General features: G+C 40.3%; 1 protein-coding gene across 1 annotated transcript; it reads right to left on the bottom strand.

Moving 5' to 3' along the window:
- Nucleotides 1-2,812: 2,812 nt before the first annotated feature.
- Nucleotides 2,813-12,955, bottom strand: exosc10 (exosome component 10). Its single transcript, XM_070839328.1, has 25 exons — nucleotides 12,789-12,955; nucleotides 11,963-12,099; nucleotides 11,586-11,709; nucleotides 11,395-11,499; nucleotides 11,043-11,202; nucleotides 10,837-10,945; nucleotides 10,681-10,756; nucleotides 10,489-10,599; nucleotides 10,090-10,233; nucleotides 8,918-9,108; nucleotides 8,565-8,721; nucleotides 8,212-8,360; nucleotides 7,964-8,014; nucleotides 7,726-7,837; nucleotides 7,551-7,598; nucleotides 7,366-7,441; nucleotides 7,175-7,284; nucleotides 6,994-7,086; nucleotides 6,834-6,902; nucleotides 6,648-6,750; nucleotides 6,491-6,564; nucleotides 3,479-3,659; nucleotides 3,297-3,361; nucleotides 3,138-3,214; nucleotides 2,813-3,024 (listed from the first exon to the last, which is right to left on the bottom strand). The coding sequence occupies exons 1-25, from the start codon at nucleotides 12,909-12,911 to the stop codon at nucleotides 2,994-2,996; spliced, it is 2,676 nt and encodes an 891-aa protein (XP_070695429.1). The 5' UTR covers nucleotides 12,912-12,955; the 3' UTR covers nucleotides 2,813-2,993.
- Between the last annotated feature and the right edge of the window lie 6,266 nt (nucleotides 12,956-19,221).

The raw sequence follows: 19,221 nt of genomic DNA, 5'->3' as shown, positions 1-19,221 counted from the left end.
ATTTTGGATTTCAGAATCTCATTGTTTATCATCTTCCAGTTTGAGATGCCACTGAGGCAGGTTGAGGTACACACTGAGAAGGTCAGGTCATCTGGCAGAAGCGATTTTTGTACTAATTCATAGCCGTGCTCTTTGTGACAAGCTTGTATCATAATTCTGAATGGTGTTTCGGGACAGATCCTATTTCGGCTGTTATATTCTGTAAACATATAAACATTTATATAAAGGTCCTGCTCAGAAGTGCTTAATTTACAGTTTTGTTTGAAATGTGAAAGTTTGTTTTTGTTTGTTTGTCCGTTTGCACAAGGCTGGCCCTGATGTTTACACAGAAAAGAACGTTACATCCTGAGGATAAAGTAAGCATAAAGTAAGCAAACAAATTTTTGCAAATTTGCCAGAGCAAGCCAAGAAGAATTTCACTGATGATCGTAGCATTGCTGAGTGTAACAATAAAAACTGTGATCTTAATGTGTAATTGTCAGGGTAATCAGTCTTTCGTAGAGTCATAGGTGTGAGATGAAGAATATTGGTTGCAATCTGCTAGAAAACATGATCATTATTGGTGCATGTGTGCTTAGGAATGCTGCCAGTGTTATTGAAAACCTGGTGCTAACCATTGTGATTGTGCTGTTATAACAAAGACAGTCAGGAAGCCTGAGTCAACTGATACAGACTCCAGGTTTAGTAGGCTGAAAAAGCTGGACTGCAAAGTCAGGAATGACATTTGATTCTCAACTTTTAAGACAGCTTCAATTGCTGAAGATGAAGAAGCTGAAGAACGTGATCAAAAGCTCAACAACAGCTACACAATGGGCCTTGTTGTGAGTGTTTTTTTTAGGCAACTGTTAAGTCACTGTTCAGCTCATAGCAGTTCCAGTTCTCATTTATTGTGACAAGCTGGCTCAGCTTTATATGATTCTGAATGGTGTTGTCTCACTGAGGACAGATCCTATTTAGGTCTTACTCAGAAGTGCTTAATTTACAGTTTTGTTTTTGTTTGTCTGTCTGTTTGCACAAGGCGGCACTGATGTTTACACAACAGAGAACGTTATATCCACGGGATAAAGTAAGCAAGCTAGTCAAATTTGTCAGGGAAAGCCAGGAGGAATTTCAGTGAACAGCACAACCTTACTGATTGGAACAGTTAAGAAATGCAATGTTAATGCGTAACTAATCACTTTCTCATAGAGTCGCAGGTGTAAAACAAAGAGTAGACATGCAATCTGGTCTATAATGCATGCATTATTTGCTCAGCACATCACTATCAAAGGCAGAGGGTGAGGCGTCCTACACCAAACATATTTAATGTGCTGAAGTGCATAAATATGCAGTTACCACATTAAGACCATGTTCAAAGTTCTTGTTTCATTTTGTTAACATATTAAGAGGTTTTTATAGAGGAAATGTTGGACATCTTTTTTAATCACACCAGTCAGTAGCCATAAAATAAAAAAATTCTGGCATGTTTTCACGAATAAAGTGTCATATAAATCCAGCTATGAATGATACATCAACAAACGCCTCTGTAAAAACCTTAAAAAAATATCAATAGAAATAAAACAAGAGGGTTTGGTGAACGTATGTAAGTGCTACTCAAGTGGAGATTTCTGGCTTTAATTGTGAAAAACTAATTTTAAGAAAACAGCCTTTAAGAATATGAATTCAGGAGAAATTTACAGATACAAATAATCAAACTGTAGTAAAATAAACACCTAAATTTACACTAGTCTGAAATAGGAAATGTTATATAAGCAAAATAACCCAAAATCTCAGAATAGACCAGTGCATGAAAATCGTTTCCAATGCTCTTGTGGCTGAATGGGATCAATTCCCTGCTGACGGGTCTCAAAATACTTGTGGAAAGCCTCCCCAGAAGAGTAGAGGCTGGTACAGCAGGAGTGGTCAAAGACGTGCTGAAGTCTTTTACTTAAGTAAATGTAACAATACTACTCTTTAAAAATACTCTAACACAAGTAAAAGTCTTATGTGTAAGATTTCATTTAAGTACATAGGTATTAACAGCTAAATCTAGTTATATACACATAAAAATATTAAAGTAAAAGTATCTCTTGGGCAGAATAGTCCCTCTCAGAGGATTACATTTTTATTTAAAGCACATCATTGGAATATTATTACTAATGTTTAAACACATTGGCAGCAATTTAATGTTGCAGCTGATGGAGGTGGAGCACATTTTAAATACATTATATTCAATTGAATGGTTTGAGTTTGATCACATTATAGTAGTAAAATCTTTGTCTGTATAGTGACTCCAGCTGTCAGATATTTATAGTAGAGGGAAAAAAAAGGATTTCCCTTTGAAATGTAGTTAAGTACAAGTCTGAAACTGAATATTCCCTAAAGTATAAAGTAAATGTACCGAGTTACTTTCAACCAAGGACTGGGTCTTACACATCATGCTCTTCAAAAACACATTAACACTGGCAGTTCTGTGTGTGACTTGTAATAATTCACTTTAGAAGAACATTTTCACTTTACAGCACATATCACCATAAATCACACATCTTCAAAATAGTTACTGTCAATCACTTCAGGTTTGACACGTTCACACCAAAAAAAAACATCTTAGGGAGACCTTTTTCTATCTTGTAAGTCTAAATATGCTAAGTTTGAGTTCCCCTGCTAGTACTCCATATCTATCATCTGTACGTTAAAGTGAAGTGTCACAGAGTATTTTAATATCAGTGTTCTGAAGAAACGCCTGATTATGATTCTGCCCCATCAAATAGAATCTTTTGTTTAGGTTTGACGAAAAAAAAAAAAAAAAAAAAAGGCAAAACCCGTTTCCTCTAAAATCATCTTTAATAAAGAGTACTGTGTGTCCACATATATACAGGTTAAACTGTTGCACAGGTGGAAAAAATACACTTTGAAATTCTGCATTTCATTTGCGAGAAGGAAAAATGGGAACATTGTGTCTGCAGGATGAAAAAAAGTTTTAAAATAAGATTGAAAATGGCATCAAAGAGAGTTTATCTTTTGGGCCAGTTATGCCGGAATCCTCTGTAGGGAATAAAAACGCAGAGTATATTAGTCGATGCTCTGGGATGTTTGAATTTCAAGAAGCAAAAAAATATATATATATGTACACACTGCTGTATATTTCATATGGTTACCTGTCAGATTTTCCGGCCAGGTACGACATACTTCGGTTTCCGGCTGCAAAATTGGATTTTTGTCCCCTTGCACTTTTCTGTGTGACAATAGATTTAAACTCATCAAGCATAAATAAAATACATATTGCTCAATAGACAAATGAATTAACAAACCAATACCTTTTTACTGAAGTCATGGGCTTGCCGGTTTGGATCAAACTGTGTGTTGTCTTTTGATTTGGCACCTGTAAAAACAAAGTGGGCGCCCTGATTTGAATACATTTTTATAATGTACATCTGTAACTGAATGTAAAATAAGTCGTTATTTGTCTAATGTGATGAAAACAATCATATATGCTCACCAGCAAAGACTTTGAGGTCTGACTGACTGTAGTCGAAAGGCTTGAAGGTGTCTTGGGGAGGTGGTTCTGTCTTCTGAGGCGTCTCTGCAGATTTCATCAGCTTCTTACTCGGTTTGGGAGTCGACTCTCCAACCTCACTGGCGACCCTCTCCCTTTTCTTTCCACCGCCTTTTGCAGATTCCTAGGAAAATTGGTCACCAGCATTATAATCTGTGCAGTACTCAGAAGAAAACATTTTATTGAATGTATTCTTAAATTTATGCATTTTGTTCAACTAACAGGATAATGAACAGTGTTGGATGGTTAAGTGGTTTATGTATTAAAAGATCCCATATCATGTTCATTTTAAAGTTCATACTTGTATTTGGAGGTCCTGCTAGAATAGGTTTACATGGTTTAATGTGCAAAAATCTTTTCTCGTGCCTGACAGGGTTGCTGCAGCTTTTGTCAGCTTCTTTCTGTACATTTTAGACGAATCGAACAAACTCCGTGTTTTGCTTTTGCTTTCGACCTCTTTGTGTTACCGTGAGTTGGTGTTAGCGAGGAATAAACAATGGCGGACAGCGAGGTGGATTCAGGAAGTTTTCATTGGCGGGGACAGTCTGCCTGCTGAAGGGCTGGAGGTGTTTTCATTAATCATGAAAAAAACTTTGCACCACACTCGGACATATAAAATTGTTACATCTCTGTAGGAATAAGTGCGACAACGCTCTTTTGCCAGAAACATTTGCAATCAGTCTTCAAGATGAGACTGAAGTTAAACTCTGTAATGTACTGACTAGTCAAATCAAGGCTGCTGCTATGTGGCTTAAGATAAAGTAAAACCATAAAATAATTACATGATTGTATATAGCAGAACAGTCACTTAGAACATTTTACTTTTACACAACTTGGCATATTTTTAAAATGTTTGTTTGATCTGTGATTAGTTAAGTTGTAGGTATCCCGCCAGCAGCTTAGTAGTTGAAGTCGCAGCTTTACGCCAATCTTCCACTGATGTTTATCCATGTTTAAACCAGAGACTGCATACAAGAAGTGGACAAGCCAATGTGATGTCACCATTTGGTTTGTGGACCGCTGTTTTGAAGCCTCCAGATTTGCTTTATGGGATCATCATCTTAATATTTTGGAGCCAGAAGTGAATTTCATTCCAAAAAGACCCCCCACCCCCCGATTGGTTAGTCAGAAGTTAGCCCCACCCCAAAGCCTCCCCCGTTTTCTGGACTATTTTCCTCAAAATAGGAACATGATTTACTAAATGAACATCATGCTGTGTTGAAGAAGGTAAACTCGTTAGGAAAATGTTTACCGAGGTCCTAAATCAAGTGAGAAGTAGGCTCATTTTCTTAAAGACTTCCATACAACTGGACTTCTTTTTCCAACCAGCAGTCGCCCCCTGCTGGCTGTTGCAGGGATTAGGCACAACATCCGCATTGGCTTCACTTTTCAGACCCGGAAACTATGTTCATTTCTTTTATACAAAGACGCCTTTTAAGGGTCTTATTTCATTAAGCTGTCTGATTCTGCTTTCCTGTTTGATAAGCCGCTATGGTATGTTATTTAATCCATGAAGAACAATTTTCCTCAAGCCTGCGTGAATCAAAATAGTTTCACGTTATATAACTATGATGACAGCATAAGGTGTGAATGACACCGTCAGTGTCACCTCACAGAGGTTTGACCTTCCTGATTGCTTAACAATTACAAGCCTGCCAAATGAGGCTTTAGACTGAGATACAGTGAAAACACTTCCTTCAAACAGTCCGTCATCCTTATTTATTTGTTTGATTAGAGGATGTCACTGAGTTTTACTTTAAATCTTCAATTTTAATTTGCTTAGGAGATTTTATGGTTGCACATTAAATGTCAGGATAAATCATGTTTTCTTGTGATATTTCCAGCCTGTGACCATTTCTGATCTGCTTTATCTAGCTTGCTTAATTTGACCCGAATTTGACCTTGATGCCGACGCACTGGACGCAGGCAAAAGAGAAAACCAGTGATGTCGGAGCCCAATCGCAGCTCACATCCTTCATGATATCAATCAAACAATATCAATGCAGTAAAAGCTTGGGGAAAAACCACAAAGTTTTCTTTCAAACTGAAATTAGACAAGAAAGCTTCACTGCCAATTAAACTGCCGGCTGAAACTGACAGTTAGGCAGCGGAGCCAATATTCGTCTGCAGTTGGCAGGTTGGCGCTTTCAAGTCCCGCTGCCAACACTTCTGACTATGATGCATGCCATCAAATGGTGCCAACATGCTCACTTGAAGGCGCCGTTTCAGCAGGGAGCTCCTTACAACCAACATTTCACTTAAGCCATCATCACACAATAGATTACCACGGTGGACAACACTTCTGCGCGCGGTTTGCGATTGATGGCTGAAGGCTCGCAGTGAAAAACGGAGGAAGTGGCGCCACTAGATGGGACAGAAGCGAGAGTCAAACCGTGGTGACCAGTGATTGTGTTCTCTTTCACCACGGACAGAAGATGAAGTAGAGAGACTTTTGTCTAACTGAGCATTCAAAACAGAGGAAACGGCATTTGGTGGCAAGAGCGTAAAAGTGGCCATGTGAGAGGGTGCCAAGCAACACCCCCAGAGAGAATGAGATAGCAGACAGTGGGGCTTATGAGCAGAGAGTATCTATTGTTGCTCCTCAAGAGGAAAGAAAAGCATTTGATGAGTGGAGGACATTTCTCTAATACTCCAATCCCACGCTGCGAGTTCTTCTTCCCCAGGCACATCGTGTGACAGATAAATATTAAAAGGACCAACAACATGCCGGTGCTGCAGACCGGCAGTAGCCGTTCACTCGCTTGTGAGTCACCATATTTATGTGCAGAAATACCAGCCATGTCTTCAGAAAATGGGGGGCACTGTAGAGGGTTAAGGTGACTATTGAAGCGCCATCTTTAATATGCCATGCCAGGCTCTTGGGTAAATCTAAAATCATATTATTCACGGATTTGTACTTTCCCCAACAGGGATATCGACGACTCAATGACTCACCGCTGCTTGCTGGCGAACAGTGGCAACGTTCTTGAGAGACTCTTGGTAGCTCTGCTTAGTCTTGTTCCTTTCCTCTGTGAAAATGAGTTAAAATTAGAATACAATAAGGAACCTTACTTTAAAAAGTGTATATTTAGAGTAACGTAGACGTCATTACCTGACACTTTCTTTATCTGTTCCTTTGCTTCTTTAGTTTTTTTCTTGGTCTCCAGCTCCTTCTGCTGCTGTTCAATACTCTGTAGTTTCCACCTTTTACTGATCTATAATGTGAGATGGTACAGCTATGAACTTCTGAACATGCAGTTAGTCCGGATATGGAAGAAATATGTGGGGCTCTGATTACCTCAAATATTTTTGAAGATGGATCAAACTTGGCATTCTTGCTGATGTGCACATCACTGGAGGGTAAATACTGAAATCACAAAGTGCACAGCTGAGTAATGAGTGTCTGGCAGAATAAAATGCTACACAACGCTGAGGGTTAACCACTGGTCATCTCTTACCATTCTGAAAGGGTTTTCAAAAGACTCAATGATTCGCTTGGCTTTCATTTGAGCCACAGGGAGGCACTCTTGGTCGTTCTGCTTTTCAGCCTCCTTCGAAAGGAAGCAGAGTTCTTGCATTAGATGTCACAATGACATAAAATTGGCTGGCTAGATACATTCATTAAAAGATGATCTCTACCTCAAAAAGTGTGATTTTGGCTGGTGCCATGAGACCGTTTATTTTCTGTACATCAGCATCCATTTTGTGCTCATTGTCTGAGAAGAGCGTCCCTTGTTTCACAGGCAGCTCTGAAAGTAAACACATTTGTTTAAGGCCTAATGCATTAAATCACCAGGACAGATCACAGCGTGTACGGGCATCAGGCTTACCACTGGGAGGAAAGGGGAGGAGGTCGCTCTCAGAGGCCCTGGATGTATCATGAGGACCAAACAACGCGACCTCTGCCTGAAAAATTATACAAGATCATATTTATTTCACCCCAGTCATGGTTTTTTAAACATCTACTGAATGCATTATTAAAATTTCCACTTGGTTTAATACGTTTTTCACCAACCTTTTTAATGGGTGTGAGCCCCTTCTTTTTTTGAGCTGCAATCTCAGCCTGTTTGAGGGACAGAAAACATTGCAACGCTTGATTGTTCATGGTACCTTCATTAACAAGTGACCTCACAACATTAAAATTACATCACTAACTAAAAACATTGCCATTGCCGCTCGTCTTTTCTCACCTTAAGGAGAGGCATCTCTCGGGCTTGCTGCACTAACAAATGGAGCTCATTGACCTGTTGCCTCACCAGCGGGGGCACAGGGTTACAGCAGGCAATGATGCCCTGAGGCTCTCTGAGAGGATAAAGACAAAATAATGCGCTGACTGTGATGAATAAAAACGATAAATTCACCTGCATTGAAGTGAGAACTAACACTAAAAATGCATCCAAATTTAAGTGGGAAATCTATTAAACTTACTTGGGCAGCTCCTCAGATATCTTGTTCATCATGTGAGTTGGCAGCACATATCTAAAAGCACAAATGAACACTATATCGTAACATGTTAAGACAGATGAGTTCATGAGTTTATGAATGATTGTAAAAGAAGGGAGATTGCCACAAAGACATGCGGGTTCCAAAATCTGGCTGGGCACGAACTATAAATAGTTAAAACAGCTCTAGCAGATTTCCACAACAGCAAGTCCATCCATCTCCAGACAGCCTACCCGGTGCTTTCATCTTCCTGCCTGGCCAGCTTGTCCCTCCAGGCAAACAGCAGTCTGAAAGCAGCGAGCTGCTGGGTGTTAAAAGCCTTTTTCTGCTTCCTCTGCAGCTCCAAATATGACTCCTCTGTGTATATAGGCTTCGCATATTTCTGTAGGGGAGGAGGGTGCACATAGTGATCCATGGCAAATGTCACAAAATGCAGGAGATTGTGGTGTGGAAATGTAAATATATGAAAGCAATAAAGAAACCGTGAAAGTATTGGATAGAGAATAGTGGAACAGGGGTATGTAGTTTGATTTTTAAGTGTCAATTTAATCTTCATGGTGTCTTCTTAAGTGAGATTTGTGCTCACCTTCAGGGAAATATCTTTGCTTTTGTTCCAGACACACTGCAGCAGGCCGGGCTGCTTGTGGTTCAAGTCCAACAGCTGTGCCCTCATGCAGTCGTAGATGTAAAGGAGGTAGTGGGTGTCTGTCCGGGCGTACTGCACCATTTCATCTGGCAAGGGCCTACAGGGCCAAGTTATGAGACACTTTTTACTACTGCCCAAAGTCAACGATAATTCTTTTATAATTTTTATATTTAAAAAAATATGAAATACAAGATGGATTTCACTGTCAAGATATTAAAAGGACATCTATTCCACAGTAAAGCTAAACAATAGCTATAAAATTAAGCCTCAAAACGGCCCAGCCCTCTCCATACCGAATCCTCCAGTCAGCCAGCTGGTAGCGTTTGTCTGAGTCCACGCTGCAGAAGTGTTTGAGCAGGTGGTCAAGGGAATGTCTGGCCAGATTCAGCGCTCGGCTGGCCTGATGCGTGTCAAAAAGGTTGACGACATACAAGCCGAAGTCCCTTTGGAGCCACTCAATGTCAGAATCAGCGCCGTGAAATACCTGAGAACAGGAAAGAAAGCACATTCAGCTGAAACCTGTCTGCTGAGGTGCCCAACTTATTTTTCAAAAATAATTTGACTGCTTACAAAAAATCCGAACCAAAAATATTAAAAACTGGGGACACACTGTGTGACATTTTTCCATTTGGATTTTTTTTCCACAGATCTCAGTGGTTCAAGCCCACGCACCACACTTGTTCACAGGTATCCTGCAGTGTGAGTCATGGTGGCTCCCACACACACACCACAGGACACCAGCCAACTTTATTAAACATGTCTGAAAACTGTGGGGCTCTGCGACAGGAGGTGGCTGTGCAAGATGTACTGGAGTTTTACAACTGAAAGTTGTAACTGTAACATACATCTTCATTTTCAAACAAGTCTTTAGTTAACATGACCGTGCAATTTCCCCATTTCAAAAACAAATGTAATGAGACACGTAATCTCCTCTTTCCTTTAACCCCAGTTCTTCCAGTTAAATGTTAGAGCTTCGCTGCACAGAGTGTTCTATGTGAGCTTGACACTACACGGCTGCTTTGTACATTGCACATTGGTCTGCTGAAAGAGAAAAGTTTCTACGGGCACAATGAAAATCCCATTTTTAGGAGATGTCCTTCAAGTTCAATTTGTGACATCACAAATAGTCTGGAAGCCAATCCGTGTCCAATATTCAACTTGCATACGTGTGATGTGGAAACTTGAAGCCTCCAGTGCGCATACACCAGGAACAGACTTTACAGTGAAGTTAGCAAAGTCAGGGAAGGAAAACAGTTGTGTGGCAGATTCTGGATTTTTAATGAGGAAGAATGAGTAGGCGTCATTTCAAAGATTTTAACAAGATACCTGACCTTTTTGGGAAAAGTTCATATCAAATGCAAATTATTATTGTAAGTGAAGTAATTGATATCCATGTTAAAACATGTCTGGAGGGGATTTTTAAGACAGTCACAGAGACAAACTATTTGTGGAGTGGTTCCAGTACCTTGACAATAGCCGGATCAGTGAACGCCTCATTCAGGATGTACATCTCGCTGCGGAGCTCCAAGGTGTCGATGATGAAATCCTCCTCTCTGGTGGAGATCTGCATCAGAGAGGTGAGGCCGAGGAAACTCCGGTAGGAATGGTGCTGCGATGGAGAGCAGACCGTTAACAAAACGTCTGTGTCTCCTCAAACACAAGAACCTGCAGGCTTTCTGACAGCCCAAAAAGCCTAAACCACAGAGAGGAATCGACTCCTCACTGACACAAAATGTCCGCATTATAAGCCTCACAAAGGCATTGTCTGTTGCACGGTGCTGCATTGGATCACATTACATTTTATAGGGATATATAATGTTGCACCCACCCACTGTACATCCAAGAACTGTTTTTAAATCTGTACCTCAAGGTCCACTGCAAATTCAGACATTTTGCACAGCTTCTCATTCAGAGCCACCAGATCTTCCAGTGTGTCAACGTAGGAGAACTTGGTTTCTGCCATTGGTTTGTACATCTAAAAGATAATCCACAAACAACAGATTTAGTTGAAGCCTAACAAACACTCATCTATTACAACAGTTTCACTGTAACTTACCTGGGGCTCTGGCTTCGACAGAAGAATTTCGGATACTTTAAGATGATCCAGTTCATATTGGTATGGGTGTGCAAACCTTCATGGATCAAAATTGGAAAACCAAATAAGAAATAGGAAACGACACAATGTTAATATTACATAAAGGACAATACTTACATGTCTTCAACATGTTCCTGAGTTCTCTGTTGGTGAATGAAGTCAGCCAGGGCAGCCGGGACATCAAGGTCCTCGGGTCTCTCTTTGCGGATTTGTTTGTTGGTAAAATCTACGATTGGAGAAATGACAGAGTTGAGATTATAAGTCTAATAAACTTTATGAAAACAACAGATGGGAAGAACATAAGGGTGAAAAATATGTCTCACAAGAAGGAAGAGGCTTTATTGCATTTGGCTTGATGAAGATCTTGGGAATAAACGGTGTGTTGGTGTTGTCAACTTTTTCCTTGAATTTCAGCTGAGGCCTCGCAACATTCTTGGCGTGCAGCAGTCGGAACATCTCAGAACGACTGCCAGAACCTGAACCCTGATCAATAAAAGCATTGTTTACCAAAAGCTGTGAAGCACTGGTATGAATATTTATTAAGTGTTCAAAAAAAAAAAACTTTCTAGTGCTTTAAGTGCTTGAATGCCAGAACTGGCACATAATGTTTCAGCTTGAACGCAGCCCAGAAAACTGGCATCTGCAGTGTAAGAGAAGAGAGGTTAATTAGCCAACCTTGCGATTCCAGCTGGAAACGACAATCTGGGGAGGCTGAAACCCTGCAGGCATGACAGGCTGCTGGCTTCTGTTCACCCCATCAGCTTCATCAAGAAGAATCCCCTGGAAATCAGATACAAGAGCTTGGTTGGTCTGCAAAGGCTGTTCTCATGAAGAAATTTGAAGAACGCCAAAGCTGTAGGTCGTACCACTCTTTCAAGGATGATGTCGTTAGAGTCCACGACCAAGTCAAACCTCTCCTCCAGCCCTGTCAGCTTGTTCCGGTCTCTCACGTGAGATCTGCAGCCGTGGTGCTGCATTATCTGACTCATGCTAACACAATGAAAGTAATTAATTTGGATGATGAGAAACAGCAAGCAAACCCACTCTTCTGTCTGCATGTCTAAGGCTCAGCCTGCATGAAACTGAGCAGAGCAGCCATAGACTGCAAGTGGAATATGAGGGATGTTGCTGTGTGTAGTCTGCTAATTCCCCATTCATGGTGGGTGAGTGACATTTAGCAGAAACAGGTGTGAGTCTGAGTGAGCCAAAATTCAAAAGAAGCACCAGCATACTCTACACTCACCCGTGCAAGAGCTTATCTCCTTGACTTTCACAGAACTCCTGGAAGCCCGGGAAGCTCCGATAGAAATCATATTCATCTCCAACTTGAGGCAAGCCAGCGGATGCTTTGGTGGCGGATAACACAGCACCCAGTCCATACTGCAGAGGAGAGACAGGCTCAGCGGTTAGTCAGTAGTCCGGGTAGGGAAACACTGAAATGTCATGTTTATTTTGCTTTAGAGATAATTGTATAATGTCATGGTTGCAAGGTTAAACATGTTTTGTAGTGTTTAAAAGTGTTTCATTGGAGGAAAGACTGACAATGCTATGAATCACCTTTGTTAACGACTTGTTTAGACTATGTATCTTTTAAAAACAACTATCTGATGATGACAGGCTCCGATTTTTTTTTAAAGTTAAACAGTTTTAGTAGTTACATTTTTTAAGCTAACTTGAAATGGCTTTTAAAGCTTTGGGGCAGTTGGTCCAAAGTGAGCCATTTTAAAACATTACAATAAGAATATTTTTTACGGACCCATTCATCAACACAATCCGCAGGTAAGCAGATATAGCAGCAGCACTAAATAAAAGGCACACGACAATATTAACCTGAAGACAGGCAGCTTTTTAAGCTTATTAGCAAACCAAAGAGGCTCAGCTCTCGCACTATCGACCACTTCACCATTTACTTAAGTTAAACATCAAACCAGACCTCGTCTCATCAGATTTCTGCCTGTGTTTTCTAACTAACTTATAGTGTGACTGCAGCTCGTAGCCAACAGACGCATCCACGTTGTCCACCGGACTGCTAGCCAAAACTCTGCCTCCAGCATGGCTAGCTCACTTACTTTAACGAAAGCGTCCGCGTCTCTAAAACCGGGACTCAGCTCGGGGTTTTCCTCGTCGTTGGTGTCTGAATTGGTGTCTTGAGGGCCACTGTTTGCGGCATCTTTACTCTTTGAAGAGGCCATTATCTAGTTTTGTGCTGTGTACATGTGAGCCGCAGGAAGCAGCTCCTGTCGCCAATGTTTTCTTCTGAGCTGCTGCGAAGGAAGCGGAGGGGGAGACAGCGCCACCCTGCGGCGTGGAGTGGACACGGCGCAATTAGGACGGACTATATTTTCTATAATTTACTGAGATTTTATCGGAAATATTTCTACATGATTATATGTAAAATGTTTTAATGTATCGCTCTGATCTTTCCAAAAATTCACAATTTATATTTGGCAACACTTTAAGCTGTCTTTATCTCTATCTCTAGGCATTTCTCTCTCTGATAGAAATCAAGTTTGGTCATGGCTGTTGTAATTTTTCCACTGCATGGCTAGGCTGTGGTGGTCAGTATACCCATTCAGTGCAGTGACACTGCAGACACAGCTTCATCTCTTCTTTATTGGCTCATCCATGGAGTCTTGCACCCATGCAGTCTATGGTTGCACCAGGATGCTGGTGCCATGAGGGGGCAGTGTGGCATTTGCCATCTGCAGCAACTGAGCTACATCATCTGCACTGTGTTGCAGGGATATGGAGAGAGGGAATATATACCAAATCGTGCCTTAGCCAAGAGCCATATACACCATACCTGAATCCAAAACAGTTTCAGCAATAGAGGTATTGTAACACTAATCTTTCATAAATCCCCCTTTAGTGTTTGGTGTAAAGTGATGTTACAATGGCCCAGTGCTGTGATTCAGTGGTCAATAGCATGTGAAGAAGCATTGCTGAAGTATTGACACACTGGCTCATTATGGATGATCTGTGGTGTGTAGGGAGAAACCTCTCTTTTCTTCACTTCCCGTTCCTATTGATCTCTTCACAGGGTCCTCTACCTCTTATTATCTTAAAAGCATCTCTGCAACACTGGCTCAATCAATATTTCACAGTAGCTTTCCATGTCATTTCGTTGTTTTAGTGGAAGGTATCTGAACTTCAGCAGATACACGCTCTAATAATCCAAAGAAATAAACCAGCGTTCTTTGCAAAAGCTGCAGTGCAAAGCCGACTACTTGATTCATGTTAGACTGTGTATTCTTTTATACATTACATGTGCTGTTCATATTCAAACATTATTATATAATAAAACAATTAGTATATGCAGCAGAACCTTTGTGAACGTGTTCTCTATCTACTGAATAGGACATTACTGCTGCCATTTACTCTCATTTATATGCTCTTTCATAACATTATGCATTTTATGGCTTTGATGGTGCCACAAGGCACCACTCAAATTCTTCCCGCAGTAAAAGACACTAAAACTGCTGATGCTGAAAATGACACTGTGCGACACATAATTCAAAAATGGGGAAAAATCCAAGAGAAAATCCTCAGTGAATTGTTTTTATTAACTCCCTCATTTAGAAAACACAAATGCACCAAACGATATCATACATGCACAGCTTCAGCATCATATCAAGATCAGCTGATGACTTTTCAATGTGAAAACGTTACTGCCACGATCTCACGGAGATCACCTGGACATCAAAATACTGAGGAGTCACAACAGAAAGGCCAAGCGTTGCCACCCAGAGCTCTAATTGTATTTCTTCACTAATCTTTATGGAATTACAAATTAACTCATCTATTTATTTTCTGATCAATTCTGCCTTTTCTGATCTTGAAAGTAGCAAGAAAATTGTAAAGTTGTACTGGTATAAAAAGACAAAAAGCACCAGTAGATACTACTACTTGGATTATCTACTGTGCACTGGCCGACTACCTTGTAACAGGTAGTGTTTGTGTCATTGCACCAAAAGGCTGTGTGTGATAGCAGCTGCTGAGAAATGTTACTCTCTGCTCATGTATTTTTCAGATTCGGGGGTTTGACTGAGAATTACAATTGGAAGTAGGACACCACAGCTTGGTCTCCCAATTGGGGGTGTTGATTCAGATCACAACAAAACAACATACAGTATGTACAGTATACTGTATGAATGCGAGAGAGATCTCATCGTACTGGCTTTTAAATTAATCATCTCTTAATCTCTTAATTGTTATTTTAAACCAACACTTGACCTTTGTGCAGAATTTTTGAAAAAGAAAACCCCCAAAACAATCAGGAACCATATCAAACATTAAAAAAGAGAAAGAAAGAGAAAATCAGAGTCAAAATCAAAACATCTCCACAGTACTGATACGTTACAAAACAAAGAGGTTGGCAATGCTTCTATGTACCCAAGACACAAGTTCATAAACTGCAATGTGGTCTTTTTTCAGTTCATATAATCAATAAATCAGCCAGAAAGATGCATTTCCTGTGTAAACATTTGTTAGCTTAACAATGACATTCTGTGATGAAAGAATGTATACAGATTAACCACACGTAAAGCCACAAAAACAACATAACAGGATTCAAAGACTGCTTTTCAGAAAGTTATTAACACTCCATGGGGAAGTAAAACCTTTTGTCCACACATTAATACAAACTTTGTCCAACAAGATGCACTGGACCTGGCCTTGGATTCTGGAGCGCTTGTTCCTTGGCACTGACAATCTTTGTAAATTGATAGGAAAAAAAGACATTTCAACTCAATTTTTTTTTCTACCTCCTGTATTGATCTTGTATTACTTTATTTGAATGTCTGCAATGTTTCAGTTGCCCAAAACCCTGAACCACGGTTAAGTGCATGAACTGTGTTTAAACAGCTTTTTTCCCAAATAGCAGAATGGTCCTCTTGAAAATAGCAGGCCACGATAACCACACATATGCATGCTTACACACAAGTAGACACCCTTGAATTTTCCTGGTGTCATCTTGATGGGATTGTCCTGATTTAGTCCTCCCAAATCCTGATATATCAGTCCTGGGTGGGTGTCATAAGTACCATTACTCCTACGCCCTTTCCCATAGAAGCCCCTCAGGCCTGCTCTAATTTACTAAGATATTTTAATGTCTGCTAAATTATGGCACATAACAGGCTTTCTATTCGTCAAGTCAGACTGTTAAATATACCCTTGTGTCATGCACTGACAGATTTGTGATCTATCTGCTTCTGCCACTATAGGGCTGTTGAAAAGTAGGGTGAAGCAGGTTTGAATACCTGAGCAGCGAGGCCTCGCTGAAATACATAAATAAACAATGACAACACATACCACATAAAAAAGCCAATACAACTGACAAGAAAGGACAGATTCACAAAGTATTAAAACACAGCTGATCATACATTTTGCCAGATAATGTGTAAGCTGGTGGCTAGATTTCAATTATCAGACTGGCACAATTGGCAGCACTTTAAGCCTCTCGTCTTCACTGCAATGGCTGATGATGCACGTTGACTGGCACGACTACTGTGTGTTGCCCAGATGGATGAAGACTAGAGCTGCAACTAATGATTATTTCCAATTAGTCAGTCAGTACATAAGATGTCAGAAAACAGAGAAAATCCATATCACAGTTTCTCAGAGCCCAAGAAGCTTTTCAAATATCTTGCTTTGTCTCACCAACAGTTCAGACTCCAAAGTTATTATACCATGGCCACAGGGAATTAAGGATCCTGATTGGCTGGCAGGTGACCCTTTATGTCTGGTAACCAGGCAGTAAAACCAGACACAGGTGCTTGTAGGCTATGAGAGATGAATGCACTGATATTAAATTGATTTGACACGATAATCTAAACTGAAGCTAAATTAAATATTTTGAGACCATTGTTGAACCACATCTCACAGTTTTCATCAGCAAATCGAGTTCATTCAGTTGTGTTGCACTTGACTCGGTTGACATAACTGAAGTCATGTGACTGAAGCAGGGAGGTAAACTTGTACTTGGACCTCTCTTTTTTTTATTCCAGGAGTAAAGAATACATTTTCACACTCAGGTGTAATACAAAGGTATTAAAACTGTTCATCTCTATTCTTGTAGTCTGTTTGTGTTACTTCCTGATGAGTGCAATCGCTGAAATCACTCTTTAAAGGAAATATGCTTATTTGCTTTCTCGCTAAGAATCACCTGAGGGATATCACCACCACTCTCATATGTGTGCATTAATTAAGGAGCCTCTGTGCCGAGTTATGGTAGAAAAGAACAGGTTTGTACAATGTCAAGCATATGGGGTGCTTAATTTCACACAGTCTCTGCTGGAGAGCATTTATATTGTTTCACTTGGTTTGTAAGCACATAGATGTGTGAAAACACCCCCTTACAGAAACATTGTGTTAATTAGTGTGCTTCACATTTGCTGGTATGCATATTTGTGAACTTTAGACTGAGCCAGATTTCCACTGCTTCCAGTATTTAAGCTGAGTTGAGATAATGGACTTCTGTCTCCAGACATGACAAACATGTGAGCAGTGCAGCACAGTTATTGAATCTTAATCTCGATCATGATTTTGGCATCCAACAATTAAATGAGCATGATCAACTCAAATGCATCAAATGCACGCTCCACTCATAGAAAATGCTGCTCAAATCGAGGGCTTCCTAAACTAACAGCTAGCCATGGCCGATCGAGATTTTATCTTCACTTTTGGGGAGCTGTCATGCCGCTGCATGCGCACCTTTCTGCAGCAGCCAGTGCAAACATTTGCTGAATGTTGTAGCTGCAGTCAAGACTAGCAGAGAAATATACAACACAGAGCAGACGGGCAGAACGAAAATCAGATGTCTGGAGCAGAAGGCAAAGAGCTAGTCCCTCGAAACAGATCATCATTGTTTGGAAGTATTTCAGATTTAGGGCAAGTCATGTTAAGCAGTAAGAAACCATATGCAAGGAGTGCATGAGACTGTCTGCAAAGCAGCACAGCTGACTTGTTCAACCACCTGAAAAAACACCATCAAGTGCAGTTAGCAGCAAATGCACAAGGCAAATAAGGATAACGCTGGTAACATTAATATCAACTCAGACATTCATAACTGCGACACAGCACAAAGCACCACTGTATCTATTTAATTTGGGGTAAAAATCTTTGCACTATTGTGCTTCTAGGCGATGCACTGTGAATATTACCAGTTTTATTTTGATGTAAAACAGGAATGTCGCACAACATGGAAGTGAAAGCACAATTATGTTTGTTTAAATGTGAAAGTGCAACAAAAATATTTTGTCTCTTTTATCTATGATTCTTATAATATCATATTTATATTCTTAAAAATAATCCTGATTATCCTTTTTGCCATAATGGTGCAGCCCTACATGAGAGTGGTATCAACCTTCTCATCTAACTCAACAAGAAAGCAAATAAGCAGCCTTTTGGAAATGTGGAACTGTTCCTTTAAACGTGACTCTAATAGTAGGGATTTTCACTCTCCTGCAGCCAGATAATAACACTTCATTCTAAGGACGGTCTGTAACCAGGCGAGAATTCCTCACCCGGCCTTATGAAACATACCCCTTCCTACTATGAGCTGCTTGGTGCTTAGCTACATGTTGCCTAGCATTCTAAGCAGCAGGAGGTCTAAGACACATGAGCTGTGTTTCTGTGAAAACAGAAACGTGAGAGAAAAAAGTTATATAAGTAAATTACTGGCCGATATTTTTATTTTGTTTATTGGCATGGTGCCATGGTATAATAATATAATAATATCCGACTCCAAGTTGGACTCGTGTTGGGAAATGGATTGCAATCAAACGTACAACTTGTTGGCTATGTTTGGCATTTTTTCCTTGCTAAATGACTTAAAATGATAACTGTTGATTACTTTGTGTCGACGGACTGATTGTTTTAGCATTAATGTTGAAGGAAATAAACTGGCAGTTGCATACCTCTCCCCTGACTGCAGTATACAGGCAGATGTAAGCTTGGTGAAAGCAGAGTTAAGTCCTATTCATCCATCAGCTGACTTCACAATAACTGGTCTGAGGCATTAACACCTGTAGGAGCCCTCATGGTACATTCAGCTCTCAAATGATATAAGGTAAATGGCTAACATCGGCACCGTGAGCTGTTTTATGAGTTTCATCTGGGACACAACCAACTTTTAATGGAGCACGTAAAGATGAAGCTGGCTGCCGTATGTTCTGAAACACTGAGTCTGTCACTTACTAGTGTCTATAAGTGATGGCGTTACAAGAATCTCCAAAGGCACGGCCACGGGTGAATGAACATGTTCCGACTCGCCAATTCAGATGTCTAAAGGAAAACTGAAAATATTCAAAAATACAAAATACAACTTCTCATCACGACCTTCTGCAAGGTACACTGATACGGTCAATAATAAGAAGCTGTGAGGAATAAAATGTTGAGGAAAGCATGTAGCTATCTTAGCAATAACAACAAGAAGGCTGAAAACTACTTTGGCACATGAAGGGAAGTAAGGCATCTGTATCATTCAAAAGAAAGAGTTGAAAT

This window comes from Pempheris klunzingeri, chromosome 11 (genome assembly GCF_042242105.1).
Source record: "Pempheris klunzingeri isolate RE-2024b chromosome 11, fPemKlu1.hap1, whole genome shotgun sequence".
Taxonomy (NCBI): domain Eukaryota; kingdom Metazoa; phylum Chordata; class Actinopteri; order Acropomatiformes; family Pempheridae; genus Pempheris; species Pempheris klunzingeri.
Note: the sequence above shows the minus strand (reverse complement) of the source record. Positions and strands in the feature narration are given on the sequence as shown.